At 43.0% G+C, this 23,775-nt stretch overlaps 1 protein-coding gene across 3 annotated transcripts; it reads left to right on the forward strand.

Moving 5' to 3' along the window:
- The first annotated feature begins 249 nt into the window (after positions 1-249).
- Positions 250-23,392, forward strand: CTNNB1 (catenin beta 1). 3 transcript variants are annotated; one of them, XM_075083474.1, is made up of 16 exons: positions 250-551; positions 15,062-15,117; positions 15,614-15,841; positions 15,979-16,232; positions 16,322-16,560; positions 16,645-16,846; positions 17,171-17,315; positions 17,765-17,868; positions 17,959-18,297; positions 18,552-18,710; positions 19,472-19,591; positions 19,747-19,897; positions 19,989-20,110; positions 21,298-21,358; positions 22,115-22,335; positions 22,614-23,392. In XM_075083474.1, the coding sequence occupies exons 2-15, from the start codon at positions 15,105-15,107 to the stop codon at positions 22,321-22,323; spliced, it is 2,346 nt and encodes a 781-aa protein (XP_074939575.1). In that variant the 5' UTR covers positions 250-551; positions 15,062-15,104; the 3' UTR covers positions 22,324-22,335; positions 22,614-23,392. The 3 variants fall into 3 exon arrangements, with proteins under 3 accessions (XP_074939575.1, XP_074939576.1, XP_074939577.1); XM_075083475.1 differs by having other exon boundaries at positions 319-454; XM_075083476.1 differs by lacking the exon at positions 250-551 and adding an exon at positions 8,704-8,827.
- The last annotated feature ends 383 nt before the right edge of the window (positions 23,393-23,775 follow it).

The following is a 23,775-nucleotide window of genomic DNA, read 5'->3' on the forward strand; positions in this document are numbered from 1 at the left end:
GCTGGCTGCCCAGCCGCCCGCCCCTCACGCCGCCGCTCCCCTCCACCACCCCGACCCGACCCGCCCTGCTCGGCCCGGCCTCCCCCCGCCGCCGCCACGGCCTTCCCCCCGCTCGGGGACGCTTCCCTCCACTGCCGCTCTCTGTCTCCCTCCGCCTTGGGAGCCGGGCACTATTTCTCCTCCCCCTGCCCTGTGCGCTGGGTGCCTGTGGAATGCTGCGCGCTGGGCCCGGCCACGGCGGCAGGATACAGCCGAGCCCGCCGCTCACTATAAGAACCTCCTTGTGAGAGACGCCATTTTAAGCCTCTCGCTCGGTTCGGCGGTGGGAGCAGCAGCAGCCGCCGCGGCGCTCGGGGCAAAGGGACTAACACCGCCGCCCCATACGGTTGCCACCTGGGAGGACAGCGGCGGGGGTACCGCCATCAGCGAAGAGCCGAGCGAGGAGGAGGAGGCGGTGAGGGGACGAGGAAGGAAAGACGGACCGAACCGGGATTGCCCGGGCAGCAGCAGCCGGAGCCCGGGGGGACCCTGCGTTCTCGCCCCCCTGCAACGTTAGTGCCACCTTCTCCGGCGGGAACCTGGGGCGATCCCGGGCCGCCCCCACCCCCCAGTGGTCGCCGGTGCCCCGGGGCGGGCGCTGCGTCCCGCGGCCGTTGGGGGGTCCAGGGTGTGCCCGGCGCCGAGGCGGGAAGGAGGGGGCCGGAGCGGGGCGGGGGGCGCTGCCGGGGTGAGAGTGGGGGTGGGAGAGAGGCGAGGGGGGCAGGAAAGGAGGAGAGGGCGCTTGCTTTGGGAGGTCCGGACAGCTGCGCGGTTGCAGGAGGCGGCAGCTGCCGCTCCCGAGGTGTCTCTTGGGAAGCTCGTCCTGGGGCGAGGGGGTGGTTGCTCGAGTCTGCAGGAGAAGGCGAGACTCTGCCGCCGGGTCTCCCTGGGACTCTGCTCCCGCCTGCGTTTGCAGCCGAGGCCGGGGTACTTTCGTGCCCCCCCCCTCTTTTATTTATTTAAGGGGGGGTGCTGACTCGCTGGTGGGCTGCAGACCACCGTTGGCGATAAGAGGGGGAAGAGAGCAGGGGACGGGTTTATTTGTACCGAATATAATTAATCACGGTCACCGCAGTCAGCGGGAGACAACTAATCTGTTGCCTTGTGGGTTTTCGGTCTTAGTTGCATGCATATTTGCTGGAGAGGTTCTGCAGCTTCTGGGTGTCACCGAAATGAAGCTCCCCGGAGCTGGAAGCAATCAAATTAAGTTTTTAACACCCACGTTACCGGAGTCCTGTAGCGATTGACTTGGGCAGCGTGGGGGCTCGTCTGCTGAAAGGGGAAGCGCCTGCTGCTTTCGGGGGCCGACTGGGGGGGACGTCGGCGGCTCCAGCCTCCCAAACTAATGTACTTCTGAGACGTATGAAGCAACTTGCTGTTACTCCTAGTGGGATACAGGGCACTTGTTTCTGATTTCCCGTGGAACGGGGAGCTTCAGATGTGTGGTTTTTTTTCCCCTGAAAAGCTTAGTTCAGCTCTCTTGTGCATGATCAGTTGCTCCTGAGGCAGCGAGGTTTCTTAAATTTAGCAGAACCATAAATTCTTCCCTAGCTAAAACTTAGGACATTATGCTGCTTCTGTTTGAATCTCTTCCCAAAAACCTCTACTGAAGATTATCCCTTCTGTGAAGAAAGGGCAGGCTGTGAAGGTACTGTGGGCAACTTGTGACTTTAGGAGTGCAAGTGTTGATCTTTGTAATCAGCTACTTCTTGATCTCTTTCTCATGGAGCAGCCATTGTTCTGACACTCTGTATATTCCAGACATCTGTGGTCCTCCCATCCCCCAAACTATGCAAGTGGTGAATGGAAAGAGGCTGGGCTGGTATGCTGAGGTCGATGGACGGAAATCAAGGAGGGGTTTTAGTAAAACAGGATCTTTATGTGCTGAGACTATAGTAAAGGCAAAGACTAGAAACTACCTGAAAGAGTATTGGGGGCTTTCCTGATACTAAGTTCAGGCACACCAGAGAGCAACTTGCCAATTACGATTTTGCTTCTGAATGACAAAAAGGTACTACTACAAAGCTTTAGAACAGCACAAAGGGCAAAACTTACTGGTGTTTATTGGGCTAAGCTGTAATGTGAATTTCATTAACTGACAGTGCAGGAACCTAATATTAATCTTGTGCTCTTAATAAAAAGATGCTGACAGCTGCAGGTACATGGCTACTGTGTTGACTGCCTAATGGTACTGCTAAAGAGAGGCTACTTAGATGTTCAGACAAGGCTTTAAGGCTCTCTAAATGCAGCATTCAGTATAAAATCATATCAAGTGTCTTGTTCTGGGGTTGTTCTAAAGAAATGTCATATTTGTTTGTCTCTTAGTTCAGACGTTTTCTGTTTAGGTATAAACTGATAAGTGTGGGAATGTTCCTGTTCTGTATGGCTGATTATTTCAAAGAGTCTAGGGGAGAAATAAGTAAAAACATGTTGATGGAAAGGACAATGCAATGCGCAAAGCTTCTCAAAGCAAGGATTTAATACAAAGTAAAGCTTGACTGGAAAACATCAGTTCTTCAAATGTTATGTTACATCCTTAGTAAGCCAAGCTTCCTTTTTCTTGCCTAAGCAATAAGCAGGCTGGGCTGCTTGCCTGATATATAGCCTACGATAAACACTTGCGTTTTGCTGTGACTACGTGGTGTGTCAGTAACTGGCTTATCAAATCTTGGCCGTGAAACCCGGTTGCCCTTCAGGCATACGAAATGAAACCAATGTTGGTCTTTCAAAACTGGTGTTGGTCTTTTGTGACTTAACATCACCAAAACCAGAAGTTCAACTCTTGAACACAGTAATTCAGAAAGTTAATTCAGATGTAAAGACAACAAGCTAGTACTAGTGGCCTTCTAAACTAATTTTGCAGTATTTTGAGGGGTAGAAAGGGAAGTAGCAAGAATGGGGCAGGAAACATGGCTATTGTTAGCTTCAGTCTTGTAAACTGAAGTCTAAATGTGCAGTCTGAGATTCCAGGATAAGGATGTTCCTGCAAAATATTGTCTAGTAGGTAGATGAGTGTGCAAATACAGCAGTAATCAAAATCACTCGTGTTAATTCATAGTTAAAGCTGGTAACGCAGGGGTTGTGGTGATCATGCAGTTGCTTGCAGCAAAACTTGTTCTGTGACTCTGCTAGACTGCATACCGTGGCAGGAAAATCAGGACTGACCTTACTTATCTTGAACATCATAAAGGAAGCCTGATAAAATTTTGTGAGAAAATGTGCGGGCAGTTGGGACATGTGATTGGGAGCTCACAGCACACGCATTTGCAAGCTCTGAGCCCCCTGCTTTGCTGGGTGACTCTTTGGTAAATTAGAAATGGTGCTGCATTAACTCTGCAAAATTCTGCAAACTTCTTAGCAGTAAGTATTGCATGTGACTTTGCTTGTCTCTCCAGATAAAATTATTATCCTGGTCAGATGGGCAGGGCAGTATTGCTGACTTTCTAGTTAAGCATCGGAAGACTTGTTTTGGGGGTGCTTTGATGTTGTGCACCAACTGAATTGATTAGATTTGGCAACATAAGGTAGCCTGATAGTGGCTCACTCTTATTAGCCATTTCTGGCACTCGATTCCAAGGTAAAACTTGCTGTAATCTGTGATCAGGCTTTAGCACAAGAGGGTAATGACTTCTATGCTAGTGATGTGTGGCTTCTAAGAAGAAAGGAGCCAGTAAAGTTTTTGTGCTGGCAGGTAACTTCAGGTGCAAGGGAGAGAACTAATGGAAGTCTTTTTCTGGTATTTCTGTTGATATGGAACACCAAATTGATGAGGTGAGCAGGTGAAACGTATGCTTGTAGCTCAGCCTGCCCTCGTGAATCTGTTAACTCTGATATGAAAGCAAATGTGTCCTGTGCTTTTGTTGCCTTGGGAAGCATGGGTGCAGATGTCGCTTTACAGCTTTCATTACCGAATAACTTTTTGTTAATGATCCAAGTTGCTTTAGGAAACAATACACACTGGCTGGATTAGTACTGCAGAAGTAAAGTGCTTGTTCTTTTACTTAATGCTAAATCAACTCTGGAGCCTTGTTTAAGGAATAACTAAATTCCCTTAAAGGCTTAAAGAGTTAATCTAGTGTTCTAGGTTGCTGCATTTAAAAAGGTCGTATGAGCTAGCTGGATCTTACTGGCGTTGGCAAATGCACAGTGTGCACTGTAAGTATATTTGCTGGAACTAGCATTTCTAGGCTGACTTACTGTGCTAAATAGACTTGTATAAATTCCAGAAGTTTGCCAACTCTGCAGCAACTGTAGCAAGTAGTTCTGTATTGTCCTGGCAACAATTCAGGTGCCCTCCAGTGGCCAGAAATCTCAACATCCTAAAGGTGCTGATAAATGCTCTTGCCTTGTCTGTTTGCCTTAATTAAAAGTGAGTTGAAGAAACATCTTACAGTGTCAGACTTCATTAGCATGTTTGTTGCTTAAACAGTACTACTTGGAGTGTTGGTATGTCTTATTGTAAATACATAGTTATTCTGACAGACAAGCAAAGGAAGCCACTTTCAGATCCATAAGTATTTCATTAGTGTCAGTACAATTATGACTAATCACTCTGGTTTCTTAAACCATGGAGATTAATTTTTAACATCCATGTTCAGGGCTGGCTACATATTGCAGCTTAAGAAGAAACTAGATTATGGTTAGATACTTCCTGGTTTGTAAGGGACATTGTTAGCTAAATTGTTGCTGTATTCCAGTGGAAATGAATTATTTGAGTTCTACACAGGCAGGAGGGAAAAAGATACTTCTGTAATACAGTGGCTGTCGACTTTCCTGTTAGTGATGTGGATGATCATGATAAATGACTGTAGAACCATTAAGTATCTCTTTGACACTCAAAACTAACCGGCCAGGAAGCTTAAGGGCTGGCAGTAGCTTGTTGCTGAACTGTATTAGTGTTAAATGAAGTGTGGTACAATACTTGTTTTAGTTACCATAGGTTATCTCTAAATGGGCATGATGGTAGCTTTTTTGTATGTGGCTAGGTAAGAGTAAAGAATTATGTTTGATCCTGGCTACTGCCATCTCTGCTACAGACATCTTGGTGAAAGTAGGGGCACATGGACCAAAAGCTGTAAGTCACTGGAAATTGATCAGGCGAGTACTGCTGGCAAACTAAACCATAGACAGAAACACTAGCTAATTCCTATCTGAGAAAGGCAGGAGGAGTATGCATAATGTAGATACCTAAATGTGTTCTGCAAATAGAAGGTGGTAACTTTAAGCTGTGATAATAAAACTGCTCTTAATGTTTTGTCCAGCCATGAAGATAATCAAACATAGAGAATGATGCATGAAATCCTCATTGGAAATGCTTGCTGGTCACTGAAAGATCCCAAACTAAAGCCATTGCTGAACTGAAGTGAACTTGGTAACTGTTTGGAGGTTACTTGCATAAGTTGGTGGTACTTAGTTGGTCAAAACAATTAAGACATAAGAGTAATTGGGTTGATAATCTTGTTATGAACTTAGTGCAAGTCCATAAACTTGAAACTGTCATACCAGTCCTTTAATACTGAGCTGCAAAAAGCTTCATAGGTACATTATGTGGAGAAGATTATTACTTTTGTTCTAAAGCTGGATGTGTAACACCTGCTTATAGTTGAAGCAGTTCCTCGCATCTCATCTTAACATTTAAGATTGTCATCAGCTCTTCTTTGGACACTGAAGAAGGGTATGTAGGTTCTTGGAGCTAACCTTGCCTACTAATAAAGTCATAGGTTTTGCTAGTGTTGCAGTATACTTACCAGTGAAAAGCTCTCTTAAACCATTACTTTCAAACATGACCTGATAATTTCTCTGTCAGCTTGAGCACAGCTGCTTCTTATAGCTCATGGAAGCAACCAGAATTTTATAGAGGACAAACAAATACTCAGTGCAGAAAGTGTACCTCTCCTCAGAAGATCACTTTTTGATTGCAGATCTTGTTAGAAGCTGCTGGTATGCATGCCCGTGATTTTTGAATATAAAGGATTGTGTTGACAGACCTCTTGCAACTCAGTGTTTCTCTAGGTAAAGGGCAAAATTGTTGTGCTGTGGATCCGAACACTGCAACTTCTCTGAAGTTATAATAGCCAGGGCTGTGATATTTTAGGTACTATAGTACAAGTATGCTTTTAAGTAGCAAAGAGCATGGGACTGTGTGAAAAAGTGCTGTCTTTACATCACATAGCATGCCCAGCCATGTGACTCTGGCAGCTGTAGGGTCTGGCCAGCATCAAATAAAATTCTGTAGGGCACCACTGATGTAAGCAACTATGGTGGTAGGTAACTGCTACTAAGTATCTGGTGACCTCGCTAGGTATCCTATCAATATGTCGTTTCCCACAAAATTTCTCTAAAATGTTTGTCTTAAAGTACTGTGCATCAAAGGTGTTGGAGAACCTTTCTGTGATCCTGCCAGCTTCATTTTCGTGGTGGTGCGGCTTCCTGGCAGGTTCTAAAGTTTGAAAGTTCATCTCTCAGAATGATTGTGCAGATCGGTGCCCAGGTGAACTTTACTTCTTTTAGTAACTTACCTGATGTGCTTCCCCTGAATTCTCCAGGTTCCCATCATTTTGTAGATATCTCAAGCATTTGTTGGCTGACCGTGGCTCTCAGACCCATGTTAACTGTTGCTTTATTGAAACTTCTAATGAGTCGTTTTTAAAAGGGTACTTAAACCTTAGTACCTGTGAAGACCTTGACTAATTGCGCAAGCTGTTAGTGCCTAAATGCTGTGTTAGTTGCTCAAAGCGCTGTGTTTCAGTGACATTCAACGCCTGCAGCTGAAAGATATCCTGCCTGGCAGTGAAAGCTCAGGAAGTCTTTCTGATGTGTTTTGTTCCCTGAACTTTCAGTCAGTGGCTAACGTTGCCCCTCAGTGATCGATTTAAACTACCTACCTTCTGGGTGGTGTTCTGTACTTAGGGTGAGCAAAACAAAATGTGGATCTTATTACACTTAGTCTCAACTGCGCTCGGAACTTAATGAGTTGTCGCAGTTGATCATTTGGCAAGCTGGCTAGGAAGTATGATTCTTTACTAGCCTGCTGTCCCTTTTGGGAGGAAGGGGAGGGTAAACAGGTGAGTGTCCTGTAGTATCGGAACACTCCATAGAGCTCCAGTCCTCATGGAAGTGAAGCGTGGTAGAATGGAGCCTTGCAGCTGTGTTGTAAAGTTCGTGTGGCCCCTTTCCCTCCTCTTCGCAATGTGCGCCTGATTCAAAGATGAGCCTTGTTTTCTGCCCTTGTAACCTGTGTCTTTCCTTCACTAGACACTTTTTTGAAAGAATAAATCCTTTTTTAATACAGCTAAACCAGCGTTTAAGTCTAGTCAAGACTATCAGATGCCCGCACTTCAGTTCCATTAAGCAGTTGTAATCAACTTTCTTAGAAAAGTCTGGCAAGAACAGAAATATTTGCATGCTCTTTGCTTTAGGTAATGAGCATGTGAATAGCAACTCTACACTGTGCTCTTAATTGGTCTTTGATTGCTGAGATGACTGAAAATAGACATAATTTTGTTATGTGCATCAAATGAACTCTTACAAAAAACTTTAAAAAGCTAGTGTAGGGAGGCTCTTCTGCCTTTGTTATGGAAAGGAATTTTTAGGTAACTTCTAAGGCAGAAGAAAAAGGCTGAAAAGCCAGAACAATTGATGTAATAGCAAACTGGGATGCCTGAAGGGGAAAAAAAGATATAATGAAGTGGAAATGAAGCAGTAAAAAACTGGCTGAAAGCAGAGGTGTAGTGAGCATTTGGCAGATCTCTGCGTGTGCTGTCAAATACTCCTCTTCCACTTTAATTCTGTGGATTATCTGAGCTACTTTGTTGCCTCTTTCAGCCTGTATTAAGGATATTTAAAGCTTCGAAGTTGCAACCTGTTAACCTTCGAGAAAGGTCAGTTAAGCGGATAGTATTCTGGTTTCTTAACTTCCTAATGCTTAATAGGAGAAATGGATCTTGGACTTTCAGGTCTTGTTATGAAGATATTTTAAAGAACAACTTAACACTGTTGTATATTCTTTGTTCAGAGTCAAAATTCTTGTGATCTGATTAGCTAAATCTAAAACAGAATGTGTTGCTGTTTGCAAGGCATCTTCTACTTTTCTGCAGGCGTGAGTAGAGGCATTGTCTGAACTATTCTAGCTTGGATAAATTCAAGCTGGATGGATTACATAGGATACTGAGTGGATAGGGTACTTCACTAGAGTGGAGTATTCTTAGTGGCTGGAGGGAATGATGTTAAGCAAACGTCACTCAAGGAAATGACCAGGGCAGTTTTGTCATGAATTAAAGCTTATGAGTGAGTTAATTTTGTTGCAGTCTAGGATCAGTAAACTGGATTTTGGTGTGGGCGCATGCTGTGGTGTGCAGGGCAATATTCCTGTCACTATTGGTAGCTCTTAGTTTTCAGTAGAACTACTGAAATATTGAGACTTGCTACATTATGGCACAACGCTTAAATATAGAAGTGCTGCTCTATCTCTTGCAGTGGTATTTCTTCTGAAGTGGTAGTGAAGGCTACAGATGAGTGTTTCTATCATCTAACCTGAAAGAAGATAGAAATTTTTTAGAGCTGTGAAAACCCATGGTGGCTTTTTCCCCCTTTTGAAGTTGGGAAGATGCCTGCTTGTGTTTTCCTTGGCTGTATGGTTTGACTTGTTTCCTTTTGACATTACAGACTGTATATGGTACTTGCATTCATTTAGGATATCTGCAGATGACCTATGACAAGATGGTTTTGGTCCAGTATTAAATATCAGCCTGCTGAAAGCAGAAGGAAGCCTGACCTTAATATTAAAAAGGTGAAGTTTTATAATCTAATTCCTGGTATAGATAATAAAATTAAATGTTAACTTTACTGTCTCTGAAAATATCTAATTGGTCCATTGCTTTGTTTAATGTGATAATTTACTGCCCTAAATCTTTGAGAGCCAATTTTCAATGAGTTTCACAGTAGTTTTTCTCCATCCATGTTCTTAAACTGCTGCTGTGAGGAAGGATTTGAAAAACTGGATTTCTTAATCCAGAAATCACTGCTGGCGAGTGACTAATTTGACAGTAATCAAGGTCCTCTAACGCTTGTATATAACTGAACTTCAAATAATCTCCACTTACTGCATACAGCTGTTCTTTTCAGAGTTGACAAAGTGACTGAGGACTGCAAATGCCACTACTTTAGAGAGAATATAGGAATGCTGTTCAGTACTTGTTTTGTGGATATGGAATGTATTTAAAAACTGTTGTACTTAATCCTGTGTGGTACCTTTGTATAAGAATTTCTTTTAAAATGCAAGTCTTCAGAGTGAAACTCAATCATGTTATCTGTTCCTACTTTGAAATAAAGTATCTTCTGTTCATTGTGCAAAAAATTGTAAACCACAACTGTCATTCCTACAGCAAGCTTCTAAAATTCCTTAACACCCCCCCCCCCCCCCCCCCCCCCGAAACTGTACTTTTGGGACTTCTTACTAATATTACAGAAGCATCTGATACATGAAGGGCCTCCAGAACTACCTACAAAGCATACTTTACCCCAGAGCTCAATAGAAGCCAGATAAGAATCCTCAAAGTTAAGTTCTGTTTGGAAGATGTGGGAGGGTATGGGAGAAGAGGACTTTATCCCCATTTGGGTAAGGGATAATTAGAAGTTTAAAACAGATTTCTGGTGGTAAAACTTCTTGAACTTGTTTAACCCTCAAATATACAAAATTAGTTTCCTATATTGAGACTGCCAAGTCAAATGACAGTCCTTTCAACTTCCCAGGTTATCTCCCTTCTTAATCCAAAACTAAAATTGTCTAACTTAGAACCTGAATGCAAATACCCCAGATCATTACTTTTGACAAGTACTATCCTTGTTTTCATCTGTGGATAGGCAATCTGTAAATCAGTTCTTATAGGTCACCTGTAACTTCTCCCTCCTTCCATCCCTCTCAAATTGTAGCTGTCACATTTTCTTCAGCTAGGCTAGGGCTTCTTGCCTTTCATAATCAGTTTATACCCACCTACTAACATTTTTTTAGGCTTCCCTCTTTGAAGGAAAAAAAAAACCCCACCTTTTTAGCACTAAACTGATGAACAGGAAGCCTATGCCTAATGAATATGAAAACTGCTATCTCATTTGGGTCATGTTTTCATAAGGCTAAAAGCAGTAGAAGGTAGGCTTGCCTGTTGCAAGAGTGCTTATAGTTGTGAGGTAGGTTAGACCAAAAATTGCTTAAGGAGGCAGCTCAGCCACTCATGCCTGAAAGAGCTTATATACCATGAAAGCTTCTTTGATGTTTCTGCTGTCAGTATTCTCTTACTTAAACAATTTTCCCCCACCCCCTGCTTCCTTTTCTAGAAAACAGAATAACTTCCAGTGTGAGATGAAAGGATTTTTTTATTTAAAAATCCTTAATCAAATGTATTTCTCACATTTCCACTGGAAAACCAAGGTTAATGTGGAAGATAATGAGGAATGTAAGTTCTTATTTCTGTTCTTGGGTCATAGGAGTGAGTGCTGTAGTTATCTGGTGTTATTAGCTGTGGAAGTGATGTTGCCTGTATATTTTGGCTGCTGACTCTATGCAAAGCAGATACACAGGCAACATAATTGGCAGGCAGCTGCCTGAAACAAGACCAAAAGAATGCTTCTAGTAACACCTTGGTAGTAGTTGCAATAACTTCCAAGCATTTGGAGAAAAACCATTTTCAGGTACATGTACTTCTCTTTGCTTGTATGTAGATAACCTGTGTTTTTAACTGCTGTAACTGTCACAAGAAGATTAAGATCTGCTTGTTCTATGTAAGAAAATGTGTTGGTCAGCACCAGTGTTAATGTAAAGATGCAGTTGCTTGGCCTCTCCTAGATGAGACAGAGAAAGAGACATGAAAACATGGCCAGTATACATGTTCCTTTTAAATAAACCATGGTGATTGGAAGTGTCGGTTTTCATTTCTCCTACAAGGTTTAGTAACATGCTCCTCTCAAGCAAAAGACTTCTGGAAGACTTGCAAACTTTAAGTTGGGACTTGGTTTACAAGGGGAGGAAAACTGTTTACCAGATCAGTCAGATGTAATCTGAGTGAATCTTAATGAGGAGATTCTATTAAGATTAAGGTAGTAACCTTGAAAGAAGATGGATATATTTTTATTTAATGCAAGTTGCAAATATGAACTGTTTCATAGGCTAATGAAATGGCTTAGCTGACAATGAAAATGGGTTTATCTTAGGCAAACTGCAGCAGAGGTACAAATGTACTGTAGGCTGGTACTGGGCATATATGAGGCAGGTAAATGCCAGGCTGATATTCACCCTTCTAGATAGGCAATTCTATAGGCATTGTCTCTAAGACAGAAAAAACGGTTCACTGTGCTCTGTGTCTTAATGGAGTTTAACAGCTTTAGAAAGAAAACTGTCTGGGATTTACTGAAGCTGTTAAGAATTATTGTTCAGATTCGAGAAATGCGATAGGCTTGTGACTTCCTTGGCACATGCTTAGCTGTTCTCCAAAATCAGAAGTTAATACCTAAGTTTTACTCATCACCAAAACACTTGCTCTTTCCTTCCTTTGAAAAAACAAGAAATTGGCATTGTATTCTGTAGTAACTTGAAACCAGTAGCTCCTAAGCCTGTTAAGCTTGCAAAATTGTCTTTCTCAGTTATTTAGACGTTAAATGCAAGGTTGGAAATGATGGTAGAGTGCAGCCTAGTGCAATGTCTTGCATTGCTCTTCGTATGAGAGATTTAGTATATATTTAATAAAAAACCTCAGACTCCATTTAAATCCAAAGCTGATCATGCTTGCTACACAAGTGGATAGTATCATGGGGGAGGCGTTTAAAAAGTTAACAGTCCTGTAACTCCTGGCAGTACATCCATATGAACTTCTGTGTAACATGACTTTTGATAAAAGTCAGACTTGGATTCCTTTAAAAATAGCAAGGCTTACAGAAGCTTGTGTTATGCTGAAGTTTGTGAAGTGTCCTGAGTCTGTCTTTCTCTTCCTGATGGTTAAGATCTGTATTGCTGACCTTGACAATACAATGTCACTAGTCATATGTCCTCAATAAATTTGAATAAGAGTTCGGTTTAAAGGACCTTGTATGTGGTTCGTGGTTGAAGACTACAAGCCTAATTATCCTAGCAGAGCGGGTTTTTTTTTGTTTCCACTCCCCTGCCACCTCACCCTCACCCCACATGTATTGATCCAGTTTATGTCAGGAAAGGGAACATTGCAAACATTTGTACCTAGTCTGGGGTTGTTGCTCCCTTTGAAACGTGGCAGTTAACCTTGTCATGATGCACAGGAAGACAAGTCAGCAGCTTGTCCGGACTCAGTTTACCCCTTTGTAAAATGGGACAAGAATGGGAAGGAATGGGAGAATGTTTGGGTGCAGAAACTCCAAAACCAAGCTGAGCATATCCCTTTTCCCTGGCTACTTTTACTCTGCAGTTATCTTGAACTCTTGGGATTAAAACCAATTTCCCATCTAAATAAAAAAAAATGCTACCTGGAATTGCTGGGCCATTACAGGTGTATGAAACACAGATTAGGATGTTAAACACTTCCAACAGGCTGATCTAAGGTCAGCATATCGAAGACTGAGTATCTGACTGTTAATGCTGTTCTGAACGTTGTTTTCTTCTTTGATAACTTGTATATGTTCTTCAGCCTTATGTTGAATTAGTGTTGCAATGCAGTGGCTCGTCTGGTCTGTTACATTGTACCAAATGATACAGCTACTCTTCTGATCTCTTCAGGCTGTTGAAACTGAACCATTTCTGAGTGCAGTAGTTGTAAGCCCGCTGCCTTCACTTGTGCAGAATTCAACCGTGGAAGGAAATTATATACATTGTTCCCAAGCCCTTCATTGCATATTTGAATATAAGGTGGTAGTAAATATCTCAGCATAGTCAATGCTTTCAACTGGTTCATCTACTAGTACGTTAACTTCAAAACTAGTTTGGTGATCATTTTTACTAGCAGCCTCCTGATAGGAAGAGAGGAGAAAGGTTGCAGTAAAAATAGATCATCTTTTGTGCTAAGTATATGGCGAATTGCATATAGCAGCTACATCTTGCCCTGTTTTCTGCTGGAAATGCCACATGACTTACAGTGAGGACTAGGGGGAGCAAAGATAGAAATTCTACTCTTAGTGCTATGCCACTTCTTTCTGTTTGGAAGGTGTTGGTGGGGCTGACAAAGTAATGCATAAGACCTGCAGGGAGCTATCAAGCTTTTGTATAGGCACTTCCTCCAACTTGGCTACTCAGGAGAATTTTTGTTAATGGTGAACTGACAACATGACTTAGTTTTTCCTTCCTTTCCTTCCTATCACTGCTACTCCCAAATACCTAACAGGACGTTGGAAGAATCCAGTGTTCAAGGGACTAGAAAAAAAATGGTTGTATTGTCAGTGCATCCTCCATGCAGATTGTGAGGGGTAGACTCTGAGTTGGCCAGTCTCTTCCAGGCTGTGGACTAGGACCAGTTTAGGGACCTAAGTGTTTCCAACAGCGTAGCAGGGTGCTTTATGTTGTGTTATGTCTTAAATCAGCTTGGTGCTGCTTATCTGCTGCAGATGCAGGTCTACTGTCCATTTAAAAAGAGCCAGGAAAGGGTTGCTGCCAAAAGTTGTGGGAGTGCAGAGTCAGGACAAACAGCGCTGGCATTTGTACAGCAAAGTAACGAGTTTGCTCAGGAGCTGCTGGAGTATCCTGCAGCTGGCTCAGAGACAGTGAAGCATAAGCTTGCCTCAGAGTTGCCTAACCTATTCAGTGAGACTCTTAAACTGCAGGCCTGTGTTCTGTTTAATTATGATTTTCTAAAAGCTACTCCTGAAGGAAACTCTAAAACTGGGAGATCTGTCTTTACACAAATACAGCGTCAAATGGACTTTGTTCTCCTGACACAGTACTGCAAACCTGTCCTTTAAAGAGATTAGTGGCTTGCCTTTACTTCATTGTCTAGGAATGTTTTGATCAGCATAGCTCTAACACCTAATGGCACATTGAAAGCTGATTGCTGGAAGAGATGGTTTTGCTCACTGCACTAGTTACCACTACAAATATTTCTGCTTGGCTAGCTCCCAGAATAGGCTGTCACCAGCTCTCTCTCTGTGCTGAAAACAGTGCTGGGCTGCGGGGGGGAAGGGGAGCAAATGAAATAAAAGTATGACAGCTTTTTGTGAAGCTGTAGCCTTGCATTTCTCTTTCTGGGTTACTGAAGAGCTAGAGATTTATGGTACAAATACTTCTGTACCACTTGGTGATACCAAATGGAGGTGCATGCTGAAGATTTTGATAGGGCATTTGATTGTATTTCAGCCTCCTGCCCCCAATTATCTTAGCCTTCTGAAAAGAAAAAGCAAGTTTGGTGACTTAATGTGTGCAACTAAAGGAGAGCATTTGTTTATAAGGCTGGTTCAATCTTCAGTTTAACTTCAAGGAAGAGTATTTTGTGTAGTGAGGCACCTTTCTTGTGGTACAGGAAAGGAGTAAAGGAGACAGTTCAGTTATGACTCTTTAGGTAGTCTTTGTACTGCTGAAATAATAGCAGCTTGCCTTAAAGGATCATTTCAGCTTTGCTTGTGAAAAACCACGTTGTAGCCCTGTATCAAACAGTTTTGCTAGTATCTTAAGAGTAGCTGTCTTCAAGAGAAATGAGGAAGTCTGTTTGACATTTAGCCCTTGTCTTTGCGGCATGTCTAAGCTGTGGAATTTAATGTCTGGACTTCATCTTATGCAAAGATAGAGAATTAAAGAATGGCTGTCATTGTCAGCCTTCAATTCTCTTGTTTTCCTTTTTCAGCTTTAAGAGGAGAATAGATCTTACATATAGCCTGCCAGAAAAAGTCTGGGTGATACATCTCATTCTTTTGCATCTCTGTCCATGGGGGTTTGCTAATTAGCATTCGAATGTACTCACTGTAGTAATGAAATGGCAAGATGTGCAAAGTCTTAGTTTGCAATTCTAGTGCTCTAATATGAAATCCTGTTTTACTAGCTCTGTTTTAGTGTTTAATAAGCTCTAACCTTGCTCTTTCGTAGGATCTCTGAAAGGTAGCCGGAGAGTTCTGGGAGCACAAGGAACATGGCAACCCAAGGTGTGTAATGCATCACAGTTTCTGTTATGAGAATCTAGCAGTTCTAATGAAGAACAGAATTGGCTCCTTACTCCCCTTTTTTACCTTTTTAAAGTCACTTGGATTGAATAATACCTGCTCTACTACAGTAATTAGTAACTTACCACTGCAACTCAAACCTGCAAACAAGTTTGTCATTTTAAGCATCTTGGGTCCCTTAAGTACAGACAAGTACCTAATCATAGTATGTGGAAAAGAGAGCCTTTAAGCAGTAGACTAAGACAGTCACAACAGCAGTGATGGCTTTGCCCGTTAGTCGGGTTTATAGATGTCTGCACTGGTTTGATGTAAAGCCTCAGTTTAAAACTGCTGTCTCACTTGCAGTGCTACCTCTGCTGGGCTGAGGTAGTAGTTTATAGCAGTTGATTTTAATTTAAAATCTGTGTCATCTCTTGGATTAATCCATGCTGTGGAGTAATTGAACTAAACTTAACTGTTCAACAATGATTTCTTACAGCTGACTTGATGGAGTTGGATATGGCAATGGAGCCAGACAGAAAAGCAGCAGTCAGTCATTGGCAGCAGCAATCATATCTGGACTCTGGTATCCATTCTGGTGCCACGACAACTGCTCCTTCCTTGAGTGGCAAGGGAAATCCTGAAGAGGAAGATGTGGACACGACACAAGTCCTGTATGAGTGGGAGCAGGGCTTCTCTCAGTCCTTTACCCAGGAGCAAGTTGCTGGTAAGGCCTTTTCTATTACACTGATTTGCTTAGGCATGCAGCGTAACAATACAGAAGCCTAAATACTGAATTGTTACTAGTCTATAAAATGAGCTTTTTATTCCTAGTTTGAGATAACGACTTACCTGGTTTTTCAGATATTGATGGCCAGTATGCAATGACTAGAGCTCAGAGAGTACGTGCAGCTATGTTCCCTGAAACACTGGATGAAGGAATGCAAATCCCATCTACACAATTTGATGCTGCTCATCCAACTAATGTGCAACGCCTGGCTGAGCCATCCCAGATGTTAAAACATGCTGTTGTTAATTTGATAAACTACCAAGATGATGCTGAACTTGCAACTCGTGCAATCCCAGAACTGACCAAACTGTTGAATGATGAGGACCAGGTAAGCATTTTCTTTGCCTTGTTGTAGCTTGCTTGTGGGGCTTCTTCAATGACCTTAAAACTAAAAACTTCCTTCAAATATTTCTGTAGGTGGTAGTGAACAAGGCTGCAGTTATGGTTCATCAATTATCCAAAAAGGAAGCATCTCGCCATGCGATTATGAGATCTCCTCAAATGGTATCTGCTATTGTACGTACCATGCAAAATACAAACGATGTGGAAACAGCCCGTTGTACTGCAGGTACACTACACAATCTCTCACATCACCGCGAAGGCTTGTTGGCAATCTTCAAATCAGGCGGCATCCCTGCTTTGGTTAAAATGCTTGGGTATGTGGATTACTAAGAGGGCACTTGTGGTTTTTAGTGGGTACTGGTAGGTGCAGGGACTCATGAGGCTTTTTCCTTCTATAGGTCCCCAGTGGACTCTGTGCTGTTCTATGCCATTACAACTCTTCACAACCTCCTGTTGCATCAGGAAGGAGCCAAAATGGCTGTCCGTCTAGCTGGTGGGCTGCAGAAAATGGTTGCCTTGCTCAACAAGACAAATGTCAAATTCTTGGCCATCACAACGGACTGCCTTCAGATTTTAGCGTACGGCAATCAAGAAAGTAAGGTAAGTGCCTCCGCTATCAAAGTGCTTAAAATAAGCAAGCTTGCTATGAATGGCCTAACAGCTCCTGGGTGCTGACCTCCTTGTGCTGAATCTTCAGCCATGTTGGGCTTTGGCCAGTCAGTCCTGACCTTGCAAGACGAGGGACGCAGGAGTGATTTTGCAGAAATGCAGTCATGCTTACAGTGAGGCTGCAGAACTTACAGACCTGACCAGTAGATGTGAACAGTTTTTGAGAGACCTGTGATGGGCGTAAGCTAGCAACCATTACTACCTACTGACATGCATAGGAAGTGACAGATAAATGTTATTTTTGCTGTCTTTCAGCTGATTATTCTGGCAAGTGGTGGACCCCAGGCTCTAGTAAACATAATGAGGACCTATACTTACGAGAAACTATTGTGGACCACAAGTAGGGTGTTGAAGGTGTTGTCAGTCTGCTCCAGCAACAAACCCGCTATTGTTGAAGCTGGTAAGTGCCTTGTACCCATGATAACTTAAAAAGCTATACAGTACTGCAGGATCAGTACGTTTCATGCCAGAACAGAAGCTGCCAGCATCAAAAATTGAACTTGGATTGGCCCATAACTAGTTTCGGAGGCCTTTGGTATACAGAAGTATAAAAGGCAGTCTGTTTTAAGTACGTCTGCTATGTTGTTAGCTGGACGGCTTAGTGGCTGAGCATTGTCAGTATGGTCCCCTTAGAATACGCATACATCTAAAAGGTGCAGTGTCACAAAAAGAATTTCAGGGTTTTCTTCTTTGTGGTGAAGGATTAGGGCCTAGCCATATTATGATGCTAATGCCAAGAAATATCCAGAAGGTTGTAAGATACGCACTCAGACTTTAAGGAAGAGAAGGACCTGACTGGTCACAAGATGAGTATCTGACTAATGGTGTCAAATCTGTACCATCTTCTAGGTGGGATGCAAGCTTTGGGACTTCACCTCACAGATCCAAGCCAGCGCCTTGTCCAGAACTGTCTCTGGACTCTGAGAAATCTGTCAGATGCTGCAACAAAGCAGGTAAATGGCTCTTCTAAGGGATCAGGATCAAAAGCCAACGTAGTGGAAAAGGAGACACACTGAATTTTTCTCCCCTCTTTTTATTTTCAGGAGGGAATGGAAGGCCTTCTAGGAACTCTTGTTCAGCTTTTAGGATCAGATGATATTAATGTTGTGACTTGTGCTGCTGGCATCCTTTCTAACCTTACCTGCAACAATTACAAGAACAAGATGATGGTGTGCCAGGTTGGTGGCATTGAGGCGCTTGTGCGCACAGTTCTTCGGGCTGGAGACAGGGAAGACATTACAGAACCTGCTATTTGTGCGCTCCGTCACCTCACCAGCAGACATCAAGAAGCTGAGATGGCGCAAAATGCAGTACGCCTCCATTATGGACTCCCAGTGGTGGTTAAACTGTTGCACCCGCCATCACACTGGCCTTTGATCAAGGTAAATAATAGTTAACAGCTTTCAGTGCTGAAAACTGGTGCTTTTTTAAGGTAACCTTAACTGTGAAAAATACTTTTGTTTCCAAGGTGTTGGGAGCTGTAATTTGTCTGGTGGGAAGGTTGCTTCAGTTGAGCAACTTTGAGTTGCCTATTAGAGATCTAAGCATTTGGGATCAACTGATTAAAAAGAGAAATCACTAACAGCAAGCACGCCCGTCATGCTCTTTTATTTCCCACCCTCTTTCTTAACTGCAGGCGACTGTCGGTTTGATCCGCAATCTTGCTCTCTGCCCTGCAAACCACGCCCCACTACGTGAACAAGGTGCTATTCCAAGGCTAGTTCAGTTGCTGGTTAGAGCACATCAGGATACCCAGCGGCGTACTTCTATGGGTGGAACACAACAGCAGTTTGTGGTAGGTGGCCACAACCAACTGAAGTTACATGTAAAGCTCCTCATTTGTCAGTGTGCCTCAGCATGTGTTGTTTGGTCTAAATAGCTGTTGTCTTATCTGCTCTAATGCTTGTTATTCTCTTGGCATGCTGGTAATTCTGTCTGGGCAGACCTTAAGTTTTTCTTAAATAAACAAAAACGTCAAAACCTTGGTTCTTATCTTACTGAAGAACCTCTTGAGCATTTAATTCTGAATGCTGTAGATCACAGAAATTAGAAGTTGTACAGCCTCCATACTTCTTACAAGATCAGTCTCAATTAACAAAGGGGAGGTTGCCGTAGCGTGGGTGAATGGAAGCAGTAGCTACCAGTACAGGAGTGTAGTTAATACTTGCAGAGGCAGGAGGGGGCCTCTGTTACTGATAACCACTGTTTCAGACTTAGTAAATTGCCAAGCTAATTCAGTTTTGGGGGAAAAAAAAAAGCCAGTGTTGCCAGACATGAAGCTTATAATGACTGAAATAAAAATGAGAACACCAGGAGGAGTTCCTCTGAGATGCTTCCGTTACTCAACTTAGTTGGATAAACCAGGCAGACTCCTAGCAGGGATGTTAAGTTTGAAGGCCCGCAGTAGATAGGCCTGTTGGGGGAAGGGGCGGTGTGCAGGGGACAAGTTTGGCCGTTTTGTTGACAAGGTGATCAGCTTTTTGACAGTCATTTTAGAAGATAGTGTGCAACATCTAAACTTAAAAATATATATACACCTTTTTTTTCCTTTACTAGGAGGGTGTGCGTATGGAAGAAATTGTTGAGGGCTGCACTGGAGCCCTGCATATTCTTGCACGTGATGTTCATAATCGAATCGTAATCAGGGGTCTAAATACCATTCCGCTATTTGTGCAGGTAAGCAAGAGCTCAAGAAAATGCTATGGTACATACTAGAAAATCTAGTAAAACGGCTCTACCAATGGTTCTTGGTAGAACTGCTGAGTCAGGTTGTGCTAAAGAGCTTATTTCAAGTAGAAGAGCTAAAGGAAACCCTTGTGTTTTGGTTGCAGTTGTTGTACTCTCCTATTGAGAACATCCAGAGAGTAGCTGCAGGTGTGCTTTGTGAACTGGCTCAAGATAAGGAAGCAGCTGAAGCGATCGAAGCTGAAGGTGCAACTGCCCCTTTAACAGAACTGCTTCATTCTAGGAATGAGGGTGTTGGTAAGTGAACTTAAAAGGCAGGTTTCATACTTGCATTAGAAACGCTGCTAGAAGACTTGGCCTCTACTAAAACCACCCTTCCTTTCAATAGCAACATACGCAGCTGCGGTGCTTTTCAGAATGTCTGAGGACAAACCACAAGACTATAAGAAGCGACTTTCAGTTGAATTGACAAGCTCTCTGTTCCGGACTGAGCCAATGGCTTGGAACGAGGTGAGTCACGTCTCTGTATTAATGGTTCGTTGGGGAGACCTTGCTTCCAAGTCCTCCCTCCTTCCAGTAGGGACACGTAGATGCCATCAGTGATACAGGTCCAGCTTTACACCTGGCTGTACCTTCTTTACTCTTTACATGTTCAGGTTCAGTGAGCCTGTGGCAAGCAGCCTTACAGCTATTTCTTCCCTTGCAGACAGGAAAAGTCCGTTCTCTACTGCTGCCAAAGTTTATAATTCTTGGTATATTCCTTAACGTGCAAAGCTGTACGGAAGAACCTTGTACATCTCTGTGCTGCCTGTCAGAACCTAATGAACTCTGAACGCAAAAACTGAGGCATGAGTGATATGAGGGAAGCATAAACATAAAACATGTTCTGTGAGGCTTCTATCAAGCAAATGATTGCTGTAGGACTAATAATCTTGGGGCGGGGATAGAGCTTGTCTTCTTAGAATTGAGCTCTCAGACTTGAACATTTGCAGACTGATTATCATGCATTGCCTTTTTCCATGCTTAAAGGGCTACACAGTGAATTGAGACTGAAAACAAACTGTGTGCATGGGGTAGAGGGACGGTTTCACTAAGCCTCTGTCTTCCCCCAGATTCTTAAGATTCAGGAGCCTACCTTGTCTTACCTTGTATGCATTTACTAAGTAAAAGACAGTAGCCCTTGATTTGTACTATTTCAGTGCTTACTTTTCCTTTGTCCTAAAATCTACCTACCACGGTAATGGGGGGAGGAGCCTAAAATGGACTCTCTCTGAGATTGGAGTTACACAATTGCGCTACAGACAGGCAATTATTTCTGTAATTGGACAAACTGGGGGAGGTCCCCTCAGAACTCTCAAACGCTTTGTGGCTCGGGGCTCTCTCAACAGCTTGACTCCCAGGAGTTGGGCAGGGGTACCTGAGGAGGAGTGTTCCTAGACCTGCCCCCCATCTTTTTCATTGCCAAGCAGAACCCTCCTTGCAGTGATTCCTATGCCTACATCTGGCTGTTATATATTGGATGCAGGTGCTTGGATAAAAAGGCATTTCCTGTTCGCAGAAGTTCATGCTGCAGTGCTCGCTGCAGAAGAGCTGCTAAAACTCTGGGGCGAGCCTCGGGATTTTGTAAACTCGGAATTACTAGAGCTGTCCCAAACACCTGACATTAAAACTGTTTGTAACCTTTTGTGTACATCTAGACAGCAGATCTTGGACTTGATATTGGTGCCCAGGGAGAACCTCTTGGATACCGCCCGGATGGTATGTCTCCTCCATTCCCTTTGAGTAAACTTAAGTTGGATGAAGTCAAGTCATAGATTTTAAAGGAGAACTGCAAGTGAGTGAAGAGTGAGTTACTCTTCAGTAAGGTCTTGCAAACTGACGGGCAGATGGGGAGCTGCCAGTTCAAACAACCAGTTTGTGCAACGCCACGGGCAATGCTGCAGTGTGAGCCGTATGAACGTGTGAAACTGGCGTCTCTTGTCTGAGTCCTGTGGGAGAATCTCCCGCTGAGCTGTTGTTTCCAGAAATCTTTTAAATTCTTTACAAATGGACTTGACGATTCCAATAGCGCAGTTTTTCTCTAAAACAAAAGCTGGTATTGAATGTATTAGTCTGTAAATGTCTATAGACTTGAACGCAAGCCTATCCCTAAGGATTCTAAGCTATTTTTGACTAGTCTTTCAGAAGCAAGTCTACAGTCTTGGGGGCCTGGTTTTGCTGCAGTATTGTTGAAATGTAGTACTGTTGATTGTGCAGACTAATGGCTTGGCTTGGAATCTGCTCGTGCTTCTGTCTGCAGTGTGCTTTGTCTGCAGAATCATACTGGAAGGCTGTTTCGAACAATGGAATAGCCATTAAGGGCAGGCAACAGATTGTTTTGAACTTGGCTGAACTAGAAAAAAAAATTAGACGGCTACAAAGATCTTCTCACACACTGATACTTGCAGCTTCTGATGCATCTAACATCTGTTAACATTATGCTTTTTTTCCCTCTGCCACCTTTAACTTTCTTAGATCCTAGCTACCGTTCTTTCCACTCTGGCGGATACGGTCAGGATGCCTTGGGTATGGACCCTATGATGGAACATGAAATGGGTGGCCACCACCCCGGTGCTGACTACCCAGTTGATGGTCTGCCAGATCTTGGCCATGCCCAGGACCTTATGGATGGGCTGCCTCCAGGTGACAGTAATCAGTTGGCCTGGTTCGATACTGACCTGTAAATCGTCCTTTAGGTAAGAAGCTCCAACCTTGAACTTAAAAAGAGAAAAAACAGATGACTGGACCGAGGACTTGGTTGGCAGGGAGGGATTGGCTCAGTCGGGTCCCAGTGTGCCAGAATAGTGAATAAATGCTCTGGAAACACACGATGAGTTCGCTCCAAACTGACTTCTGCCGGGAAGCGTGGAAGTAATTAACTGTGATGTCTTGTGCACTGGCTTCATGCAGTCTTAGTATGTGACAAGAGCCCTTGGCTCCGGAGCACTGACACCTGTTTGTTTTCTCTTTGCAGCTGTATCATCTGAATGAACTTGCATTGATTGGCCTGTAGAGTTGCTGAGAGGGCTCGAGGGGTGGGCTAGTATCTCAGAAAGTGCCTGACACACTAACCAAGCTGAGTTTCCTATGGGAACAATTGAAGTAAACTTTTTGTTCTGGTCCTTTTTGGTCGAGGAGTAATAATACAAATGGATTTTGGGAGTGATTCAAGAAACGAAGAATGCACAAGAATGAATTGCAAGATGGAATTTATCAAACCCTAGCCTTGCTTGTTAAAAATTTATTATTTTTTTTAAATCTCTGTAATGGTACTGACCTTGCTTGCTTTGGAAGTAGCCTTTCTTTTCGCAGTAATTGTTGTTAGTTTTTTTTTTTTAAAGTCTCTCGTAGTATTAAGTTATAGTGAATATGCTACAGCAGTTTCTAATTTTTAAGGATTGAGTAAAGGTGTAGAACACTAATTCATAATCGCTCTAACTGTATTCTGAATAAAGTGTAACATTGTGTAGCCTTTTTGTATAAAAAAACTAGACAAATAGAAATGGTCCAATTAGTTTCCTTTTTAATATGCTTAAAATAAGCAGGTGGATCTATTTCATGTTTCTGATCAAAAACTTTATCTGGGATATGTCTGGGTAGGGGCCAGTAAGAACTGTTTATTTGGAACCTTGTATTGGACAGTTTACCAGTTGCCTTTTATCCCAAAGTTATTGTAGCCTGCTGTGATACAGATGCTTCATGAGAAAAATGCAGTTATGAAATGGTTCAAAATTAAAGTAAACTTTTAATTCACTCTGTGTCAAATTATTTCAGCTCTTAAACTCTATTTGTGTGTGTTAACAAGTTTTCTGAAAATTGTCCTGGAAAGGCACGAGAACTTTGGTACTTCAGATGAGGAAACTAAGAAGCGTTCACCTCTCTCATCTCACTAATGAATATTTTTGAGCCCCAAGTCCTAACAACAAAGGCTTCCTACTGCAGTCCTCTGAGGAAGTATTCTTCCCCTAGACCTGCTGCCACTGTGCTTTGGCAGATTACTCAGGCTGGGGCTGGGTCTAGCTAGCGGTGAGGTGACTACACTGCGCCTGGCCTGCCAGCCACACTGCTTCTGGGCTTCAAAAACTGGGAACAGCAGGTTACCTCAGCTCCCTTCAGCTGTGCACTGCAGTAGGGCT

The sequence above is a fragment of the Phalacrocorax aristotelis genome, chromosome 2, assembly GCF_949628215.1.
Source record: "Phalacrocorax aristotelis chromosome 2, bGulAri2.1, whole genome shotgun sequence".
In the NCBI taxonomy this organism is placed as follows: Eukaryota; Metazoa; Chordata; class Aves; order Suliformes; family Phalacrocoracidae; genus Phalacrocorax; species Phalacrocorax aristotelis.